The sequence below is a fragment of the Podarcis melisellensis genome (assembly GCF_964234715.1).
Source record: "Podarcis melisellensis genome assembly, chromosome: 10".
NCBI classification, from domain to species: Eukaryota; Metazoa; Chordata; class Lepidosauria; order Squamata; family Lacertidae; genus Podarcis; species Podarcis melisellensis.
Genome location: NC_138542.1, coordinates 32702188 through 32722991, shown reverse-complemented (window position 1 = coordinate 32722991; position 20804 = coordinate 32702188). Strand labels below are relative to the sequence as shown.

Sequence of the window (20804 nt, the reverse complement as noted above, 5' to 3'; positions counted from 1 at the left end):
AGAGTTGAAAGGGACCTCCTGAGGAACATCTAGTCCAACCCTCTGCAATGCAGGAATATGCAGCTGTCCCATATGGGGCTCGAACCTGCAACCTTGGCATTATTGGCTCCCCACACTAACCGACTGTGTTATCCAGACTGTGCATCAACATAGCATTGCAGGAATCACTTCTACCATAAAGTTTCAAGGTGATTTATATATTGGAACAGAAAACATAATAAAAATAAAAGTAGGTAGGATCAAAAAGAATCTCTGACTAAAAGTGATCCTATATAAATTCAAGACAAATAAAACACCCAACTGCCACCACAAACATTAGTATAAGCACACATTAGTATAAGCACTATTAAACAGCCACTAACAAAGCCATCAAACCTCACAAAATAAAAATTAACAGCTAAATGCCTGGGTGTGGAAGTACATTTTGACCTGGTACTGAAAATATATCAATGTTGACAAGAGGCAGGTCTCCCTAGAGAGAGCATCCCACTGTTTTTTGGAGGGTGGGCACTCTGCCTGCCCTTTGGAGTCATACATCTTTTTAAAAAAGTTTAGTTCTGTGCATTAACTTTTAACCTTTAAATGTTACAGGATATATACCTAAGCTTATGGCAAGCATGCAGTACACATCTATACAGAAGTAATTATATTAATTTCCCATTCAAATCCAGCAAAGTTAATTTTTAACATGCCACGCTAAGAAGCTACTGTAGCATGTACTACTACAGAAAATGCAACCCAGTTAAAGAGTTCACAAAGCAGTCTTAAAACCTACCGCCACAAATGTTCCTTTGTTATCTAATCTTTTCTTTTATTCCTAAGTACCATTTTTCTAGTTACAGATAATAAAACTTTTCATTAGTGATTGTGCTTCCTGTCATAATGTAAATAATGCATGCTGATCTATAAAACATGCAATGAAAACCTTAACGTTTTCATTCAGTTGTTTTAGTTGCGCTGATCAAAGTTTTGGCACTTTCAAAGCTAAATCCATTAGCTCATAAACTGTACCTTATTTATAATTTAAAATATATGGCTAACATGTGGAAAGTTTAAAAGCAGCTATTGTGCTCAAAAGAGGGCCAATTTAGGGATACTTTTTTTATTATTTCCTACTATAGATAGCATATAAGGAAGAATATAACATGAAATTGATCATGAACTCACTTAAAATGTCGAAATCTTTCAAGGAGAATTCACGAAGCATAAGGAATGCAACCTAATGTCGCTTTTAATAACAAATTGTGCGTGCTCTGGCCATATGCTCTGCAGCTTATGTAGAAAATATTATACTTTAAGAGTTATGACAATCAGTCTTTCTCATTTATTCTCGTTATATCTAGGAATAAAATACTAATTCCTTATGCTACTACAGTGCACTTTCTGGGACACAGCCATGAAGTACATTCACCTCAGAGAAAATACAAATACAGGATCTGAGAAGCCATAAAGGGCATTGAAGGAGGAAGTAATGAATGAGAACTAAAGATGCTCAGAGGCTAATCTTAGCTTTCATCTTCTAAGGCCTAGATGTCAGTTTGGGGCATTCCAAAGAGATGTATAGGCAGGATTTCCTCACAATCACCTTCATAGGTGGTTTTAAAAAAACCTTTCATATTATTTGTGAATTTTTAAAGAGATGCTATACAAAATCTGCACATGTGCATCTGACACTAGAAAAAAATTCCACCATGAATCACATGGAAAATACTCCAGGAAATAGCCTTATTAGTCCCTTGCAGTTTGAGGATAAATCCAGCGCCGAGGGCCTTCTGGCGGTTCCCTCATTACGAGAAGCAAAGCTACAGGGAACCAGGCAGAGGGCCTTCTCGGTAGTGGCACCCGCCTTGTGGAACGCCCTCCAATCAGATGTCAAAGTGATAAATAACTACCTTACTTTCAGAAGACATCTTAAGGCAGCCCTGTTCAGGGAAGTTTTTAATCTGTGATATTTTAGTGTATTTCTGGTTTTTGTGGAAGCCGCCCAGAGTGGCTGGGGAAATCCAGCCAGATGGGCGGGGTACAAATAATAAATTATTATTATTATTATTATAAATGCTCTATGGTGTTGAACTTTCATGTGCAATAGTCTGCTCAATGAAGTCGAATATAGTTTTGTTTAGGCACCCACTAAGAACCAGAGGAGTAGATAAAGTGGCAGAACTAAAAGCAGTGTTTTCCATGATACAGTGGTACCTTGGCTCTCGAACGGCTTGGCTTCCAAACAAATCAGCTCCTGGTTTGCGAACGTTTTTCAGAAGCTGAATGTCTGACGCAGCTTCGGAAGCCACGCCTTGGTTTTTGAACAGTTTCGGGAGTTGAATGGACTCCCAGAACAGATTAAGTTCAGGAACCAAGGTACCACTGTACACATAATTCTGGATGTCTCTCACATTCCTGACTGAATAACACTGTTGTTACCTGTGAGGAAGAGTTCCATGTGGACAGCTAAATACATAGGCATATGTTGCATCAGAATTCACAAATATTGAACTCATTTCAAAATCATTGTTGAGCTTGCATGAAGAGTCTTTTTGTAAATTACCCCACAGTCCAAAGAGCATGAGCACCAGTCTGCCTCCAAACACAGAGGTGGAATCTAGACATATATAAAAAATGTTCTGAAAATGCTTCTTGAAAAATATATTGAATTTGCCATAGCTCACCATCACAATCTAGTGTCGCATTTGTATAATGCACTTTACAACGCACTTAAAACATTTTATTTGCAGCTGTGTAGCTGAGTCCACAGACTTCTTAGAAGTTTCCTCAGAATTCTTCCTCTTGAGTAAATCAAACAGCCCAGTTCCTGAGCCTTGGGATTTTTTTTACACAGTTTCCAGTCCATTTCGATTAATTCACAGGTTGAGTCTTTCTGGGGCTCTCATATTTCTTCTGGGTCCATCCCCTGGTTGTGGGTCAGAAACCCACTTCTGCAGCTGCTTCCAGACACAATTTCAGGATCCCAGCTGTTTCCTCTCTGGCACATAGGGAATCAAACATCCCTAATACACAGTGCTCCTTTTTAGCAGGATGCAACTTCAAGCAGCTCATGAACTAAGAGGCCAGCCCTATTTATTAACACTTCTGTGCTAATAAAATTATTGCTGCAGTTGTTGAATATAGGAAAAGCTTAGTATCTTGTCTGTTAATGTCTGTACCTACAATTTCCAGCAGAAAAGCTTCCGGTTTTTTAGGTAAAGGTAAAGGGAACCCTGACCATTAGGTCCAGTCGTGACTGACTCTGGGGTTGCGTGCTCATCTTGCTCTATAGGCCGAGGGAGCCAGCGTTTGTCCGCAGACAGCTTCCGGGTCATGTGGCCAGTATGACTAAGCCGCTTCTGGCAAACCAGAGCAGCACACGGAAACACCGTTTACGTTCCCGTCAGAGCAGTCCCTATTTATCTACTTGCACATGACGTACTTTCGAACTGCTAGGTTGGCAGGAGCAAGGACCGAGCAACGGGAGCTCACCCCGTCACAGGGATTCGAACTGCCGACCTTCTGATCGGCAAGTCCTAGGCTCTGCAGTTTAACCCACAGCGCCACCTGTGTCCCTGTGTCCGGTTTTTTAGTATATGTATATTTCAACATTTTCTTAATTTCATTATATATCATATCCCAGAAGCATTTCACTTTCTTACAATCCCACCACATATGATAACAGGTACCTTCTTTTTCCTTACATTTCCAGCATTTATTATCTACCTTATAGAGTTTGGCTAGCTTCACCAGTGTAATATACCATCTATACAGGTCAATAGATTCTCATGGCTGGTACAAGCAAAGTCAGGATGGGCAATGAAGAGATGGGCTTGCACCCATGGGAAGCCAGTGTCACATTTGGGAACCCAGTGTTCCTAAATGTTGTGGGGCAGGCAGTCCCAGCATTTCAGCACTTGCAGAGGAAGATATATACAAATCAGAATAAGGATGCCGTTAGTAGAGGGCTTTCAAGTGAAGGAGGAACAGAACTTGACAACTCGACCCACTTTGCCTCATTTAGAATCTCATTGCAGCCCGTGGCTGGAGCAGAGGCTACAGACTGAATTTGTATGCAAAATGAAATGTAATGTTAAATGGTTTGTTTAAGATCTATGTTCATTATGGGGAAGGTCCATAGGGTAGACCATCTGCTTTGCATTCAGAAGTCCTCAGGTTCAGTTCCACGCCTGCCCAGGGATGGCTGCAAGGGAAACCAGCATGAAGCCCTGGGGAGATGCTGCCAGACAGTGCAGACACTACTAAATTAGATGGACCAATGGTCAGATGTGGTATAAGGTAGCTTCCTATGTTCCCAAGAGATATTTAAAAATCAGCACCTTCATGCAAATTCTGTTTTATAGGCTTTATCCACCTGCCATAGTGGCCCACTGGGTGCAGGGAATGCAGGATGAGACCCACCAGCCGGGAAACGTTCCCTACCCCTGATCTAAATAAGCACTGCCCATTAATACCTAGGTCATAAATGCCTGGTGGTTTAAAAGAATAGGCTACTTATGCTACTCGTCTTAGTCCAAAATGCCCATCATCCTCTCAGACACTGGTAAAAGGTTTTGTGGGGATGGGAAGAAAACCTGTTTGCCCCATGGTGATCTAGTAAATTAATTCTGCATTTGGGAATAGAATGTGTCTTTTCAGGGTGGGGATCACTCTATTTGTGCTAGATGGAAGAATAGGCATAGCTGTACAATTCTGGGTAACCTGTAGACAAGCAATAAGATGGGCACATGAGCAAAATGTGACAAAGCCTTCAGAATTCAAATAAAACACCTTCAAATGAACTAACTTCTAAACCATGTCATACCTCAAAAGAAAGCTCCCATTTTGTAGAAGCTCCTAGTTAGCTTTTAAAGCTTTCAACTTTTTTTAAAAAAAGGTTTCCTGGTTTTGAATAGTTTCAAAAGAATCCTCATTGTAAATCGGAAACCAAGACGCAAATCACCTTATGGATAGAAAATTACTAGGTTGTATGAAACGAGAAACTAAATCTATGCACACCTTTATCAGACGGGCACTAACTCATTTGGAAGAAACAAAATAATCCTGGTTTTCTTTTCCTCAAAGAGGTCACATTTGCCAACGATCCTCTTTCAACTGATAGCAGCCTGCTCTGTACATGTACGGTACTTATCATTCCTATCTGCTGTCTGCTCCACAGCTGTTTAAAGTTCCTACTGACCACTCTCATTCTCTTTTTATTTTAATTTTGTCACCAAACACCCTTACACAGTCAACACAACCTCTCAGTTTTCTCTCCTTCTTTCTCCTTCGCCTCCTCTTTTCTATCTTCTAGAAAGGCATTTGCAACAAAGAACGAGAGATAGCGAGATAGTTTATTTAGAAACTCTGTTGAAAATTCAACTCTCTTTCAACACCACAAAGAACCCTTTGTTTATATGGCTTATCATATATATAAACACTTACTATTTAGGTTGTTGGAGGAAGCAACACAAGTTAGCCTGATGCACAGACTTAAAAATCACTAAAATGGAAATGAAAGTTTCTTTTTGAAATGCATTTCTGCTGTAGTATTCATTGGGTCTCGTTTGTCAGATTTATTTCAGCAATCATGTAGACTGTAGGCTTACTTTCATTTAAAGTAAAATATTGGATCAGACAGAATTCTAAGTTGACACACAGGTGCAATACATTGCACCACCCTTGTTCTGCAGCCTTTGAAACACAAGAGGAAGAGAGATTATGCCTTTGTGGCATGAAATACTAATTCTGTATTTATTATTTGAATATATATTAAATGGGACACTCTCAATAGAGGGCTTTAGTACACTGGAATCTGTTCTATCTGAGAGAGAGACCAGAACGCTCAAGGAAGCAATTCCTTATTCAACTATTTTTTTGTTTAAGCAGTAAGAATTATACTTTGAAAAAAAGTTGTGATCTTGTGCTTCATTTGAACACTATTATTTCTGCCATGTAGTGTCACTTTGTACTTCAGATTATGCTATTTTTTTATAATTAATGGGAGCAGAGGTTATGCAATGACATACTTTGGCATAATCACATTAACAACCATGTAGTGTATTATAGGGTATATGCATATACTTACAGAGACTGGAGAGAGTGCAGGTTCTGGAGTGCTTCAGCAGGAACTTGCTTTAGCAAATTATTCTGAAGCATTCTGCGTTTGGAGAGAGAAAGAGTGTTAAACAATTTTAACCTACAAACCAGAGGCCAGTGTTTAGTATCTTACACTGGTATAAACCGCCCCCCCCCATGGTTAGTAACATGGGTGTGAGATCTGGTCTCCAAAACAGAGTGTACCACCTGCTAGTTACCAATATTTTGAAACTAAGGTTTAGAGATAAAACCAAAACTTTGTATAATTTGAGAGCCGGCGTAGCATTGTGGGGATAGCCGAAAGACTCTCTCTTAGCCTAAACTATCTCACAGGGTTGTTGTTAGGATAAAATGGGTAGGAGACAGAAATACATGGAGGAAGGTAGGATATTAATGAGATAAATTAATAAAATGTAAGTGTGTGCCTCTTCTTGTCATTTAAAGAGCTGTCCATATTGTGGATGAGTGGTTCCAGTCCCACTTGGACAGCTGTTTTCCCTATGCTACATGAAACCACTGAGCGGGGTCACCTGGAATTTTGGAGTAGATTGTCAGCAATATGCTGATGACACACAGCTCTACTTCTCCCTTACATCCGCAGGTGAGGCACTTGTCTTGTCTCTGCAATGGACTGGATGAGAGCCAACAAACTGAAGCTTAATTCGGATAAGACTGAGGCTCTTGATGGGGTTACCTTTCCTCTGAGGGAGCAGGTATGCAGCTTGGGGGTTACTTTTGGATCCACCTGAGGCCTTGGTGGTGCAGAGTACCTTCCATCAGCTTTGGCTAGTGGCCCAGCAGCACCCCTACCTGGACAGGAATAGCCTAACTTTTGTTGCCTATGCTCTGATAATCTCTAGATTAAATCACTGCAACGCATGATACATGGTGCTGCCCTTGAAGACAGTGCACAATTCAGTGGCCACTTTAATCACCAGAGCAAGATGGTTTGAGCATTTAATGCCAATCCTGGCTTGAATGCACTGCCTGCCAATTAGTTTCTGGACCCAATTCAAAGAGCTGGTCTTGACCTATAAAGCCTTAAACGGCTTAGGACCACAATAACTTAAGGACCACCTCCCCCCATATTAACTTACCTGAACCCTGCGATCATCATCTGAAGCCCTGTGCCATCTACCGTACATTACATATATTTAGGCATCAGGTGAAAACACTCCTCTCCTCCCAGGCCTTGGGCTAACTAAACAATATATGGCCTTTTGAACTGTGTTATGTGTGTAGGGTTATTTGTTTGTTACTATAGCATGTATTTTTGTGTTTTTATATTGTAAACTGCCCTGATGATCCTCAGATGAAGGGCAGTATAGAAATCTAATAAATATTAAATACTTAACAAAAACATAACACAGAGAATAAAATGCAGCTTAGAAAAAAACAATCTAGAAAAATAAGAACGAAAACTGGAACTACACATCTGCAGAGGCCTTGCTAAATAAGTATGTTTCAAGGAGGTGTAAGAATATAGTCAAAGGCAGTGCTGCTTAACTTCAGAAGGAAGATGATTCCACACAATGGGTACAATCATGGATAAGGTACTCCACTTCTCAAAAGGAATGTTTTTCAGCAAAAAGCTGGTTTCATAAAGACCTGCTTGGAATGTACTTCACAGTTTAACAAAGTTAAGTTTGTTAACAGTTAGGTTTATCCTTAACTGACTACATCTACCAAGAAATAACATAAGATATGGGCGTAACGTTTCTTAAATACTATGATGTTTGAAGTAATTAATCTACTCATTTTGTCCATCTTCCCACCCATATAAATGGAAATAAAAGTGACCTCCTTTTTTCCATCCTCATTATAAATGTCTCTGAACTTTGAGAACTAAAACCTGCCCTTCTGTAGGAAGTTAAAGAAACAATTACAAAATTAGATCTTTATTTGACACTATACAGAGACATTAACTTTATGAGTGAACGCATTTTGGGACATCACCCATCTTTCAAAGTTTCAAGGTTTACTACAATGAAGCAAATGCCTTATTTTTCTAAAAGCATCAACCATCTTTTCCTGGTCATACTCTGATCAAAATGAACAATTCACTTAAAGTGTTGCTTTAGTATTAGGCCCCGAGATCTTTCAAACAAACCACAAAGAAATGTTGGTTTACTTACAGTACTTTAAGGCTGAAAAGCCCAGAAAATGCTCCTTTGGGGATGTGTGTCAGGCCATTTCCTGCCAGACGTCTGCAGGGTTAGAATGAAAAAAGATAAATAGATTTTATTTTATATGGAATTAATTTGGATGTTAAAATACACAAGACAGTTATATTGGAAGCACCAGGGCTAGAAGGAGTTGTTGAAGATCCCAGTTTTGTCATCATTAACATTCCGTGTGAAACATTTCGTAACTACACAGTCCATTTACCGTCAGCTGTGCAAATGCATTTGCTTCAATAAACCTGGCTTACAGTGCACGCCTAATTGTCCAACCTGTTCTGCTTCAGTAGCAAACAATGCAAAATTACAGAATGCAGATTGGCTCCTATTTTCATAACTTTACATTTGCCCCAGTAGACCTGAATTTTCCCCAGCAGACATAGAAAGCACACAGATAAATTACCAAGCTTCATTAGCTACAAGAGAGCACATGGTTACAAAAATGGTGCACGTTCCTTCACAGTGTTGTGCTTTAAAAAGCCGACTGGTCGTGAATGGATAGAAATTACATGTGGAAATGAGCTGATGATCATTTGCCTTTCTGTGTTACACATGTGCTTCTTAAAATAATGTTACGGTAACTGCTGATGTCAACCTGAGCAGAGTATCAGAGGAATTTGATAATTGTTATGTCAACTTTCATTTCAAATACAGTGGTACCTCGGGTTAAGAACTTAATTCGTTCTGGAGGTCCGTTCTTAACCTGAAACTGTTCTTAACCTGAAGCACCACTTTAGCTAATGGGGCCTCCTGCTGCCACTGCGCTGCCGTTGCACGATTTCTGTTCTCATCCTGAAGCAAAGTTCTTAACCCGAGGTACTATTTCTGGGTTAATGGAGTCTGTAACTGGAAGCGTATGTAACCTGAAGCGTATGTAACCCGTGGTACCACTGTACATCACTGACAGTAGTGGGATAGCAAGGAAGAGGCACTGGCCACCTGCTCTCTTAAAGGAGAAGCATGGGCTGTTTCAAACAGTAGTTTTGAAAAGCACCTTAAGCACCTGAAGACAGCCTTCAGCACTAAGCACCCCCCACTCCCACTAGCTGATGCAATGTGGTGCACCCACATTATGACCAATTTTTTTCCACCAGGTAAAGACCTTTTAATTCAGCCAGCCCTTTTAATTTGAATTATTTGCTTTGCTGCATTTAAATGTGCATCCAAATTGGTTTCCCTTAAAAACAAACAAACAAGCAAACAAACAAACAAATATAGCAAAGGCTGATCTGGTTTGGGGGAGGGGTGTAAGATACTTTATATTCCAGATTATGTGTTTTTATGACATCTGTATTTATAACTATCGAACCACATCTGTGTGTTTTATTGATTTTTGTGAATGTCCAGAGAATTTTGGTCTACGGTAGTCCAGAAAAGTTAACACCAATGTTATTCCATGCATTATTCACTTTAGTATAATTTGTGTCAATGGGAGGGGGGGGAGTTTCAACCATGGGTTGGCCTGGTTTTATGTGGTCATTATTTTATTTTAAGTCACTGCTACCCATCTGGTATAGTGAAGAAATGAATAAAAGACTGCCATTGAACTCATTCATGGTTCGGGCTGCAGTTGAGGTTCTCCTTGGAACAGCCAGGATTGCCTGTACTTCTCAATGCCTTAGGTTTTGAATCTCATGATCAATCAATTTCCAACAAAATCAAAGCATATTTACTCAGAAGCAAGTTCCCACTGCTATGAAAATTACAAGTTCTAAGATATAAAATAAATGTTCATAAATATACCAGGCAAAGACATACATAAATATATAACCCATGTGTCTGAAACAGTACAGGAAAAGAGCCCTAAAGCCATTTTGACTATTCAGTGACCTCAAATATTCCTCTGCAGTCTGGATGGAAATGGGAAAAGCCTCCCCATTGCCTCTGTGCTCACAAATCCTGCATTATGTGCACAATTGGGTCTGAATAGGGTGAGCCTGTGATCTGGACTCAGGAATTAAGTATTTATCATCACAAAAGAATGGCCAGGCTGTCCAGGTAAACCCATTAACAGGTTTCCTGCCAGACAGGATTCTGCTGTAGACCGCCCCTTCTATGATGTATGTATGATGTATTGTGGGGTGGCCTTGAGCTATAGGGTGGCAATTTCAAAAATCTATATAAGGGCTTGCACACTAATGTTCTGGGTTCCTCCTCCCTCCTGCATGGTGGGGTGAGCACCCTGTTGCAACACTTTAATAAAGATCAGGCTTACTAGCTGCTTTGCTTCTCAATATTCTCTGGTTGGCCTCTGTTACTTTCTCCTAACCAATAGAGAACCTACATAAGGGAAAAGGAACAGTTTTTTCTTATACTCTATAAGTAGACAAACCCATTTCTAACATACCTTTCAGGGTACAGGGTTGTTTGCAGATTTATTTAAAACAAACCAACCCAAACACATACAACCATTATAAATGTATGCTGCAGAACAATTGCTAGTGGAAGTGAGCCCTTGCAAGCATATAACACTTGTGCTCAAAGATCTGCACAGATTTGCTACCGGGCCAAGCTCCAGGTGTTACTATTGGCATATAAAGCCCTTAACAACTTGGGACCAGTTTACCTACGAGATCGCTTTACCCCACATGCGCTCACTTGACTGCATCAATCAGTGTAATTGGCACCACTATAGGTGCCACATAATACCAGTTCCACCTTCGTAAGAACTCAGTTGTTTATTGTGACAGCACCTGAATGTTGGAACTCACTGCCCATTGAGATCAAGCAGGTGCCTTCACTGTATTCTTTTTTGCACATGCTAGAAAGATTATTGTTTTCAACAAGCTACCCAAATGCTTAGGAAGTTGAGTGAATTTTAATACGTTTTAGTATTTTAACTTCTGTGTGTTTAAAAGTAGGGTTGTACTTTTTATTTTTTAATTGTTTTACCTTTTTGTAAACCACACTATTTTTTTTAATCAAGCGGTGTATAAATTTTATGAAACAAACAATATACGCAATTTCAAAACCATGCAAATTCCCAAGTTGCCTCCGTTTTTGTATAATCAGGATAGCCACTCTGACTAACACAACTTCTACAAGTTGAAAATATAATAAATTCTATTGATTTTTAACGGTTGGGTAGTGGCAACATTGTTCCCCAAAGTGCTATACTAGCAGCAGCGGAAAACTATTGCTATGAATGCTTCAGCATGTCCAAACTGAAGCAATGCTTCCATTTTTAAATAGGCAACATGACAGAAATCTAAACCATAACCTGCATTTTATTTGCTTGGCTGCATCTCATGTAAGACAACGGAGGAGCAAATGGACTGTAAACAGGAACCTTGGTTAAATTAACTAAAGGACAGGCCACTGAAGAGGCTGAGTCAGACTTTACAGCTGTCTGAACAACCGTATGCATGAGAATTCAAATGCATTTGGATACCCAGTTTATTATTCCTTTGAAAATAGTTAGCTTTTATAATAGGTATTGTTGCTGGAATAATCCTGTCAGAAAAAGCGCATGCACGAAACTAAGAAAAAAAATTACTTTTTGGCTATTAACCCAAATAGTTATATGAGAAAATACATCAATTTAAAAATGCTGTGTTCTGCTGAGCAGGGCTTTTCTATTTTAACTAATATTGTTCTTACTTCATACCAATCCTGTCTTGTGATGGTGGAATTTATTATGTGTCACTGGCTGTTTGCCAACCTGGAGGCATGCATGTCTGATCATACAAGCTACTATACTGTACTTTGAATACAACTATTATAATCTTTACTATGCATGTCCCTTCCTATACAGGATTATAATACGAATTGGGCAACTTCCAGTGGTATCTGCACACCAGCAGAATGACTTCAGCTGGTGAGATAGGACTTCACCTTCTTTCCCCTCCTCCCTGAAACCCTCTACACATACCCCAATTCTGCTCTGGAGGGTGTGGTCAGAAAAGTCAATCTTTGTGATGTTGCCTGTTTTCCAAAGTTTATTTACATCACTGCACTACACAGTTACTCAGGCACTCCCTTCACCTTTAAAGGTACCCAAGAGTGGTCACTGAACCTTAACTGCCTGTTAACTTCCGGAACCTACCTGCCAATGTTGCCAATTAACCTATTTAAAAGCAACCATCCGATAAGGACATCTGCCAGAAACCCAATACAGAACAGGTGAAATAAACCAGCCAGCAAAGCCAACCAGCTGACATGCAAAAGATTTCTACTCGCCCCCTTGAAAAACAACCAGCTAATGTCCATACTGGATAAAAGCTGGAAAGGAACTGCAAAACTGCAGAAGTTTTGCAGTGCTGCGTGCATGGGCACACAAGAGGCTGAATGCCCTCTTTAAGTGGCTGCAAATGCCATCTGATGCTACTGCTTCAGGCACAGTGTAATTGTTCGATCTCTACTGTTAAAAAGCTAGCATTTTTGTTCTGAAAATTGTAATTGCATTCTTTAACACTTGTGCTGTGACTTTGTACTTCATTATGGAATTACCGAATAGTCCTGGAAAGATTGTTCTCACTAATGCGCCCCACCCCCACCAATAGATTAACAAAACTGAAATCACACAGGAGTCACACATATTCGTCATTAAAAAAAGGCATGAGGCTTAGTTTGTTGGTTTGTACCTGTGACTGAGACAGAGCTAACTTTTAAGGCAGCTTTGTCACTTGGTTGGCAAAATGGTTGTCACCCGAAACTAATTCTCAAATCATTCTGTTGAAAGGGAGAGGGGGAACAAAACAGACAACCCAAGTGAACTTATCTGTGCATTATTCTGCTAAGGGCACCTGCTGTAAAGTTGTTGAGCAGTGTACTAAAAACTGCTTGGAGCTTTGCCCACACTGCTTTTGTTTGCAAAGCCCAATTTTTCAGTCTTAGAAAGGAAACTAGATATGTCTTATTCAATGATGCTGTAACTAGCCCCAGCAGCCTTCTGGCTTTCTCCTTTAGAGATGTAAAAGCAATCAAGTGACTGCAGGTTCTACATAGTTTGTGTAATTCACTCAGTCATAGGCAGTTGTAGGAGACTGGATGGCGAGACTGTAAAACAGAACAATGCACTGGGCATTCAGAGCACTGATGCTGCAGTCAATAGCTTAGGATTCCCATCAGGACGTCCTCACACGAAGCGGTATTATGCATCCCAGTGCAAGTCTGGACCCTTTTCTAGACAGAAAGTGTGTTATAATGAGGCCATCCCAGTATCAACTGATCAGGTCTCACATTTGGAGCAAGATCCCTAGATACGACCCCCCTTGCCCCCATGATTATAGACAGTAGCTCATATTGCATGACACTACTAAGTCAGGTAAACTCTGGGTATTCAGGAAGAGGAAGTGATGCATTGATTTGCATAAACAAAGCTGCAGCTGTCCATGATATGTGGGTTTTTGTGGCTTGCCACTAATTAGATGCCACAAGTGAGTATCAGAGGGAAGAAGCAGAGGTACAAACACTTTGCTTTTAGTGAACCTCACCAGGATACCTGTGCCTTGAGTTACTGTTGATGTGAAGAATGCAAATCCAAAGCATTTTCAAATTCTTAGTTTTGTGGTCACTTTGTTACATATAGTCTTATGTGCATAGAGTGGTTTCTTCTTCTGGCTGGCCATCATCACTACTAATCAACATTCCACTTCTGATCCTGTGTTTGATTAACTAGTTTTTATAGCATAGTGTTTTTTCTTTAAAAAAACAACAACAGAAAACACCAAATAGAACAAATTAAGCTATGCAGGGTTCTGTGTTTCATAGCCAGCCTTGAGGGATGCTAAAAGCTAAAGAGTAAGGAAACAGTAATTAAAAGTGATTACAACAAGACGACTTAGTACCATGAAATGTGAATGCAAGTGTCCTTGACACAGGCAGAACCAGACAGCAGGTTTTGGTTTTGATTATAACTTCACTTACTATTTTAATAAACATGAGCTGGTATTCAAACTTTTAATATCCTGCTGCTTAACTATTTCCAAAAAGCAATCCGGCTCTTTTAAACAACCCTTAAAAAAATTAATTTCTATAGCCCTGTCTCTGCTTAGAAAAGTTGTAGCCTCGTGGTAACTCGTTTAGGGTGGGTTTTTTTTGGTAAGTGTATTTCTAGAATCACAAGCAATTGGTGTGTGTTTTTTCCAGCTAAGTGTTTCCGCATGTGCCAAACGTGTCAGAGCTCACAGCTTTTTCTGTGCTGTGTTATCTGGTTCCCAGAGAAGTGCCTAAGAATGTTCTCTCAACTATGTCAGTCAAGGATACAAAGATACGTACAGCTCTTCCAGGAAGCGGAGACTGTGCAGCGAGTTTGAGGACAGTCTAGTGATGTTGTTCATACTGAGATCGCTGAGGAAGGAAAGAGACAGAGTCTTAATACAGGATACATAACTGCAGTACACAGCTGTTCATACATTTTAAAGTAGCACATTAACAAAACAACAAACAAAAATAGGTCCCTTTCAAAGTCAGATGAACTAACCAGAAGTATTTAAGCCATTTATTCCAGATGATCCCACAAAATTCTATGGAATTGCTTTGAAGCAAATGGTTTTAGAACAGCAGATGTGGTTTATTAAATATAATTTTTAAAACTACTACCACATATTTTTGGTTGCCTTTTCTTATTATTAAGCTACCGATTTCAATACACCACAGTAAGAAATTAAAATAGTTGGCACAATCAGGTTGCTTCTTGCTTTCTTACAGGAAAATTGATTCCTATGGTAGAAAAACTGCAATATGATAAAACAATATTTAAATGCACTTTAAAACAATGTAGTAACCTGTATTTCACTCTTGTTAGTTGTAGATTGCAAAACAAAGGAATTTGCCCTATATTACTGCCGTAATACTATAATAGCAAATATTTTGACTCACAGAAAGCCCATTTCTCTTTTTAATGGGCTGCCTTTGCAGATTCTCAAGTTGCATTAAATAAGTGAAATGAACCACAAAACAAGGGTGCAATCTGATCCTGCTTGTAGCACACTTCCTGGTGGGGTTCCACAGTAGTTCCTGGCACAGGAAACCAACAGGTTTTCCTAAGTCACATCAACCTGAGTTTTATGCAGTATTCCACTTAATTATACTTTTAAAAAGCCTGTTTCCTCCTCATGCTAGTACAGGGTAATTACCGTGGCTTCACTGGGAAGGCTCCACTAAAATACATGGGAGCTGTACAATACATTAAAAAGGTTTGTGCCCACTGTGGGGCTTTCCTGCACAAGCCCCATGTGAATGGGATCTATCCAAGCAAATGGACCTGTGCACATGTTATTTATTTTTTTAACGAATCACTTCCCATAAAGCATCCTGAAGCAATTTGAAACATCAACAGTAATACACACACACACACACACACACACACACACACACAGAGAGAGAGAGAGAGAGAGAGAGAGAGAGAGAGAGAGATATTTCACGGATGCCGGAAGAAGTGAAGGGAGAACCGTCCCCCCCCAAGCAGTCCAGTGAAGGCTGATCATTCTCAGTGGCCGCGGAATGCTGACTGATTGCTTGAAGTGGGGTTGGGTTGCGGGTGGGAAAACAGAAAATACTCCATTGAAGGGGAGAATGGAATGGAGTATTGTAGAACAACGCATGGCTGACTGGCTTGAACCCTGAACAGCAGCACTCTACTAAGCATCACATTTTGCAGGTCCCACTTGTATACCTCACTTATTTTATTATATTTCTATATCACCTTTCTGCAAACCACCAAGACTGTGCGCAACAGATCAAAACCAATAAAAAACGTTAAATGAACAATAAAGAATAAAAAGATCAAACAGCAACACTTTTTTAAAGAAAAGACAAAATTAAGAAGTGTACTAGTAGCATAAGTATTGCTACAACCAAAATCAGCATATATAAAATACAAACAATTGTTCTAATCGCCATTTTTATTTTTAAGAAAGTGACAATTGTCCTGATACACTAACAGTGTGCGCCGTAATCCAGCTACAGCGGAACACAAGTTTGAGCCACTGATTGTCTTGGAGGAAGTCAACCTCAGACTTATAACATTTTGCTTCAGCTGACTCAGGTTGTAGACGTGGCAGCAAATGATACTTAGTACAGAACATCTTTCATTTTGTGGGAAATGTTATTTTAAGCAGGTGTTCTGGGTGTGCATTTTAAGTTCTTATCATGCTGATTATTCTCACCAGAGGCTAACACTGTTTTTAGCCAACATTTTAATGCAGAAACACATTTTTACTAGTTTACAGCTATTCATTTGACAGCATACAGTTACACAGGGCAAATTTGGAAATAAATGACAGTTTTTATTGTTAAGAAATATTAACAATTACCCTTTTTCAACTCAATGTGTTGTTTAGCAGTCACTTCAAAAGCTAATTTATTAAACAACACCAGAGTAGTTATTAAATTCCCTCTTTTGTTGTAATATTTAATCATGCCTTTCTTTCTCTTCAGTAGTTGGTTACTACCCCCTTTGTTTTGGCAAAGGAACAAAAGATTTTCTTTGGCAAAGGAACAAAAGTACAGCAAATGAAATCCCAGTCAAATTAATTATATTTTAATGGACAATAAGATAAAGCCTTTGGGTGATGACGTATTTTGTACATATACCAGCAACAGTGCTTTTTAAAATGAATACAGTGGTACCTCGGGTTAAGTACTTAATTCATTCCGGAGGTCCATACTTAACCTGAAACTGTTCTTAACCTGAAGCACCACTTTAGCTAATGGGGCCTTCTGCTGCTGCCGCGCCTCCGGAGCCCGATTTCTGTTCTCATCCTGAAGCAAAGTTCTTAACCTGAAACACCATTTCTGGGTTAGTGGAGTCTTTAACCTGAAGCATATGTAACCTGAAGCGTATGTAACCTGAGGTACCACTGTACTACACTTTTGAAGGGAAATGTTCTGAATAGGGCCAATTTCTGCAAAAACAAAGATCCTACAAATTTGTACTATGACCAATATTGATATGTACCTAAGGAATTAGTGTCCAGTTTGCAAATTTTTATATATAAATCAGATAGGGCTAAGGTAAAAAAACCAAACCCCAGTTGCAAAAATCACACCTGGGAACAACTGTCACAATCTCACTGCTGCTGTGCCCCAAGTTGGCTGTGGGTGGCCTTTGGAACCAATTTGGGAAGGCGAAGTCCTGGCATCTGGCCTCATGCATGAACTTGCATCCTGCTATGGTTGGACGCTGAACTACTTAAGCCCGCCCCATCTTCCCCTAAGGACCAGACTTTCTCCCATCACCAGTTGTCATTCTCAGAGAAGATTCTTCTTCTTTGGAAGTTCCCTTAACTTCTGGCATCTGGCCTTCACCAACACACACGTCCTAGAAGTGGTGGAGATCAGGAGGCTTTCCAGCACTGCTGTAGCGCAGCCCTCAGAAACTCAGTGCTATCCTCCTCGACTGGGAGGTGACCTCCATTAGGAAGCTGGGTCCAAAGTACTCACACCTGATATCACCATTCAGTAGGCTTCTGACTAGTGCAGCAACACTCTGAGCTACTCAAGGGCTGAGCTACATGATGACAAAGCTTTTTTTTTTTTTGCTAAGTGTACTTAAACTGGCTACTTTTACTGTGAATAACAAGCAGATTTTGGGTGTCAGTCCAGAACATGTCCCCAGTCTGGTTCCCTGCCCTGCACTCCAATTTGCCCTAAATATGCTGTTACACCTTTAGGGGACAAATAGCTTTCAGCAGGGAAATATACACCAGATCAGGGCTCCAAGCAAGTTTTTTCTTCAAAATAAAACATAGTCTATGTATACTTTTTTTTTAAAAAAAAGGATTGTTGTTATAACATGTAGTTTCGCTCTTAGCCTCACTTGCTAGCTTTAACTTTGTCTGGTTTATTGTGTACTCTCCAGGGTCCTGATGCCGTGGGCACCATCGCAGGTGCCTGACTAGTATTGTATGTTCCTTTCTGCTATTCTCATAGCATTTTACCCACATTAACCTGGTGCAGATGTAACACTTCTCTTAGCCATAGTTAAGAAATCAAGGAAAGGGACTCAGGGTTCTGAATTCTTTGTTTCTATCCTGCATAAAATCGTCCCTTATTCTTTCAGCAGTGAATATGGTGCAGTGCTATATCTGCAAAGGCTGCCCCTACTTGTGGTTGTAATGATAGGTCGAAACCTTGTAGATGAAATTGGTTTGCAACCCATGATTTATGTTAACTATAGGATTGCAGAGGTGGGAGGGATCCCAGAGGTCATCTAGTAGTCCAATCCCCCTTCAGTGCAGGAATCTTTTGCCTCAAATCCATGACCCTGAGATTAAGAATCTCTTATCGATTGGTTTGCACTAGTACAAATGCAATGTGGTCTTCTGCCTTTAGCAGCTGTGGGGTAGGCAGAAATTTAACAGAGTAAACCCTTTCTAGTACTGAAAAATGATTATGGGGAATGCTTCATATGTTTGCATTCTGTTAGACATCTATTACTTGTATGTAGCTCCCAATGTGCCTTTGGCCCTCTGCCAAAGACGGCACAAATTTGAATATGAAGAGGAGTTTGGATTTGATATCCCGCTTTATCACTAGCCTAAGGAGTCTCAAAGCGGCTAACAATCTCCTTTCCCTTCCTCCCCCACAACAAACACTCTGAGAGGTGAGTGAGGCTGAGAGGCTTCAGAGAAGTGTGACTAGCCCAAGGTCACCCAGCAGCTGCACTGGAGGAGCGGAGACGCGAACCCGGTTCACCAGATTACGAGTCCACTGCTCTTAACCACTACACCACGCTGGCTCTACACCATATGACAAAGTATATGCAATTTTTATGCAAATATATGTCTTATTTTCTGAGTGCCTAATCCACATACTGAGCCCAAAAAATCATGGCAGCACCCCTGCTTGTGTCCATAACACTAAACCATGCTTTAGCTTTATAGGTGAACCTTCCTGCATAATACATTTTATTTATGTATTACTTTTATTGCATGCATCCTCCCAGGAGCTTAGTGCAGCATATTTTAAAGCAATATTGATGTGGCTATAGTGCATCCTCAGACATGGATAGCTAATCTTTTCAGGATATATTTTTTCCATTTTCTACTGAGAGGGCGTAGGAGTGACCAAATAACCAGAGAGCTGAAGAAAGTGAAACTGAAGGGTCAGATTATATATATATAATGGTGAATCAATCAAGCAACTAGTTGACTTTTTATTTTCAGTGGTAGGGGTATTCTAAGCATATTAACTATACTGACACAATGCCATCACTCTAGAAAATTCAGTGTGGTGAGCAATATATTATCAGGGCAGCTTCAACTCCCCCCCCCAATTCAGATTTTTGGCTAATAGTTTGCAAGATATAAATATCAAACAATTACCTTATAGTAATGGGAAAAGATGATGAAGCGACTGGTTTTCATTAAATCTAATGTTTCCAATATTATTATTTACATTACAGACCGGGGGTGATCCTGTCCACACAAAATGGACAGTACAATAGGGTTTGGATAGATACCAGCAGCTTCTGATTACACCGATCCTTGGAATACCTCCAAATACCCTACCTGTCTTCTCGCACAGGATACTATTGCCAGGGTAAGGCTGTTCAGCAAAAGTCTGGTAGTATCAAGAGCCAGTTGCACACATTTACAGAGAGGGTAGACTGTACTGCTAGACCACTGCTGTTGAGCAATAAACAATATGAGACCAGGAGATTGGTGCTACTATGAACTTAAGAGGTGAGAATGAGGGAGAGGCAGGCAGTTAGGGAAAAGGGGAAAATGAGAATAGGAGAAACCAATGATGGGCCTTTTCCTACCTCACCTGGCTGGTGCCATGTCATCCAGGATGGAGAACAACAGGCCTAGAGGGGAGGTGTATCTGAAAGTTGTGAGAGTTTGGCTGGAAGCTGGAGAGACAGTGACTTGTCTTGCTATGTGCTAGATTTGGTGCTCCCCTGGAAACAGAATGGGGAAATAAGATCTGTTGGAGTGGTAAAACTGTGAGCTCCTCCATCCTTTGCTCAGGTTATATGTGTGTGTGCGCGTGCGCAACTAAAGCTATATATCCTAAAGATACCACAGTATCTTTGACCACAGTAAAGGTAAAGGGACCCCTAACCATTAGGTCCAGTTGTGGCTGACTCTGGGGTTGTGGTGCTCATCTTGCTTTATTGGCCGAGGGAGCCGGCGTACAGCTTCCGGGTCATGTGGCCAGCATGACTAAGCCGCTTCTGACGAACCAGAACATCGCACGGAAACACCATTTACCTTCCCGCTGGAGCGGTACCTATTTATCTACTTGCACTTTGACGTGCTTTCGAACTGCTAGGTTGGCAGGAGCAGGGACCGAGCAACGGGAGCTCACCCCGTCGCGGGGATTCAAACCGCCAACCTAGTGATCGACAAGTCCTAGGCTCTGTGGTTTAACCCACAGCACCACCTGTGTCCCTTTTGACCACACTACCCTGGGTCAATATAGGAACCTCTGAAGCCTCTCACTGCTTACAGACTGGGGTTGTGCGTAACACATCCATAAAAGCAACCAAGGCTATTACAATGCTGAAACCTAGCCATACTGTAATAAAGATAATCAGAAACATGAATTAATACTTATCTCAATATCCCCTGGTAGTATTAAATTAATTATATT

The 20804-nt window shown here is 40.3% G+C and overlaps 1 protein-coding gene across 1 annotated transcript in view; it reads right to left on the bottom strand.

Annotated features, from left to right (window-relative positions):
- Nucleotides 1–20804, bottom strand: part of LGR5 (leucine rich repeat containing G protein-coupled receptor 5) — a 68724-nt gene that overhangs the window by 29589 nt on the left and 18331 nt on the right. Inside the window, exons 2-4 of the mRNA XM_081928017.1 lie at nt 14481–14552; nt 8217–8288; nt 6071–6142 (exon numbers count right to left, since the gene is read on the bottom strand). Coding sequence (XP_081784143.1) covers nt 6071–6142; nt 8217–8288; nt 14481–14552 — 216 coding nt within the window. The remainder of the gene's footprint in view (nt 1–6070; nt 6143–8216; nt 8289–14480; nt 14553–20804) is intronic.